Source organism: Atta colombica, unplaced genomic scaffold (genome assembly GCF_001594045.1).
Source record: "Atta colombica isolate Treedump-2 unplaced genomic scaffold, Acol1.0 scaffold226, whole genome shotgun sequence".
Taxonomy (NCBI): Eukaryota; Metazoa; Arthropoda; class Insecta; order Hymenoptera; family Formicidae; genus Atta; species Atta colombica.
The window spans coordinates 1682368-1684872 of NW_017259323.1; the positions used below are offsets into that span (position 1 = coordinate 1682368).

Consider the following 2505-nt stretch of genomic DNA (forward strand, 5'->3'; position numbering starts at 1 on the left):
TACAAATAATTATATATATATATTAATCATACATCGAGTCATCGGGGTATCGTGAATCCAGATATTATTAAACTTCGATTGTCATTAAGTACTATTATAATAACATTATTACTAATGGAAGAACATTTTTTAAAATTATTCACTTTTTATAGAGTGAATATTTTTTTCCTATATTTTATTTATTTACAAATTATAATTAAAGTTATAATTATATTTCAAAAATATTTTATTCTCATCTATTTTTATTTCCAACAAGATGTATTATTTTACAAAACATGTTAAAAAAACCATCAAAATTATTTTTATTTATGAGATTAAATTATTTAGTATTAAACTGAGCTTGAGTTATTTCGTATCAAAGCATTCACATTAACGTATGACTTTATAATTTCTAAACAAAATTTGAGCTTTTAATAGTTTTCCTAAATTAAATAGTTTTACTTTATTGTTATAGTTAAACGAATAAGAACTTACGAATAAGACTTAATTAAATAAAAGCAGTGGCGACATATAATCTATTCATTATATTCTCCGATGAATAGGCTTTATTGCTTTATTCCAAATTCGTTACGCACTCACACAACTCATCTATACTTTAGATATTTCAAATTATGTTACAATAATTTTGCGATAATTAGTTTGTAATAATTCTTTATTACACGAAACCCGCGCAAGGTACGCAATATTTGTAACAAAAGCTAGATAACTTTTCGTTACTTTTGAATCATTTAATTCTGTAGTCATTTACATCTTCGCATTCATAATCTGCACTATTATTTCATTACCTAATCAGAAACAAAATATAACAAAATATGTAGAATCTTAGAATACAAGAATTACAAATCATTGTTTTATTTCAATTAATATATTTTAACTTACAATTAGTATTTAGAATTTAACAAATTTCGCATATTGCATTGTGAATTTAAATATATAATTTACAACAATATTAACTTTTTGAATAAATCGCTCAAATAAATGCACTGAAGAAAATGAATATTATTATGTGGTTTGCATTCATTTTTTCAAAGGGCAGTAGGTGCGAGGATATTTTGCGGTTACGGGAAAAAGTTCCCTCATGTTCTCTTTCTATATCAGATTTCTTTCTGGATATGTAATATCCAGTTTGAAAATGAATATACCTACTGATGGTAGTACAGAGAATTTCAACGGTTTCATGAAAAAGGCCGGGATGGCTTCTCCACAATTCAACTGAACTCTTTCTTTGTGCCTATGTCCATTGCAGTGACAAAAGGTGCATTCCAATTTACACTACAAATGCTTTGAGACACTCTTTTGGACACTCGATTGGGCATTCATAAAATTCTTTCTTCTGATTAGTCAGAAATATTTGCACCGTTAAGTAAATCGCACCAGTGAAGTAAGAACAGGTTTCTTGTGTTTCTTTGTAACATAACCTTTTTCGTTCAACTGCACGTGTGAAAGATGGCTAAATCTCTACGCAGTAAATGGAAAAGAAAATGCAGAGCGGTCAAGAGAGAACGTTATGCAGTAAAAGAATTAGATAGATTAAAGAAGACTCTTGGTATTGATGATGATAATGTATCTAAGGATATCGAAATGACAGAAATTACTGAAATTGCAACAGGTATGATTCACACTAGTGCATTAATAATTGTTTATCTAAATTTTTATAGCATTTTTTTATTATTGTATATATTATAATGTAATACGAATATTTCATATTCTGAAACTGAAGTTGTCGACGCTAAGAAAATAAAAGAAGATGTAAAGGCTAAACAAGTTAAGGATGCAAAGTCTACGACTGTGATAGGTGAAGAACAGATGGAAATAGAAAGTACTAGAATATATAATAAGAAAACATTGCGGGATCAATATGGCAATTATCCTGTGTGGATGAACCACAGAAAAATAATCAAGCATAAGAAAGGCAGAGCAAGAACGAAGAAAACAAGCAAAATAGGCAAGAGGCTTACTAGACGACAGAAGAAAGTGATTCAGAAAGATAAATAAAATTTTTCATAAGTATATTTCAAATTAATTTTTAAGTATATTGCTAGTATATTTCCTTTTTATAAAAATAAAAATTAATAAAAGGAAGAAGAAAGTATTTTATTTCTAAAAACATTTAATAAATACATTTAGGCTATATGATTGAAAAGTGAAATGTTTCTATAATATTTGCAGTGTATGTCTATTTATAATATTAATTTTGATCAATATTTAAATTTTTTTTCTCTAACCAAGTATTATTATTAATTGAACAAAATTGTGAATTGCTTACTTTATATAGTGTTTGTTGAAAAAATCTTTTAAATAATTAAATAGCATGTAATATTTAACTATATTATATAATAATATGTACTATATACATATTATTTCAAAATTATATTATGCACTTTTTCATCTATATTAAAATTTAGATTAATAAAAGAATATAATATAATTAATATAGATTAATATAAGAAACGAATACAAAAATGGAGAATCATTTATCTTTTTATTATAAAATCGAGTACAAAT

The 2505-nt window shown here is 25.7% G+C and overlaps 1 protein-coding gene across 1 annotated transcript; it reads left to right on the plus strand.

The window, feature by feature from the left end:
- Positions 1-1210: 1210 nt before the first annotated feature.
- Positions 1211-1995, plus strand: LOC108688181 (protein LLP homolog). Its single transcript, XM_018194328.1, has 2 exons — positions 1211-1609; positions 1721-1995. The coding sequence occupies exons 1-2, from the start codon at positions 1447-1449 to the stop codon at positions 1993-1995; spliced, it is 438 nt and encodes a 145-aa protein (XP_018049817.1). The 5' UTR covers positions 1211-1446.
- The last annotated feature ends 510 nt before the right edge of the window (positions 1996-2505 follow it).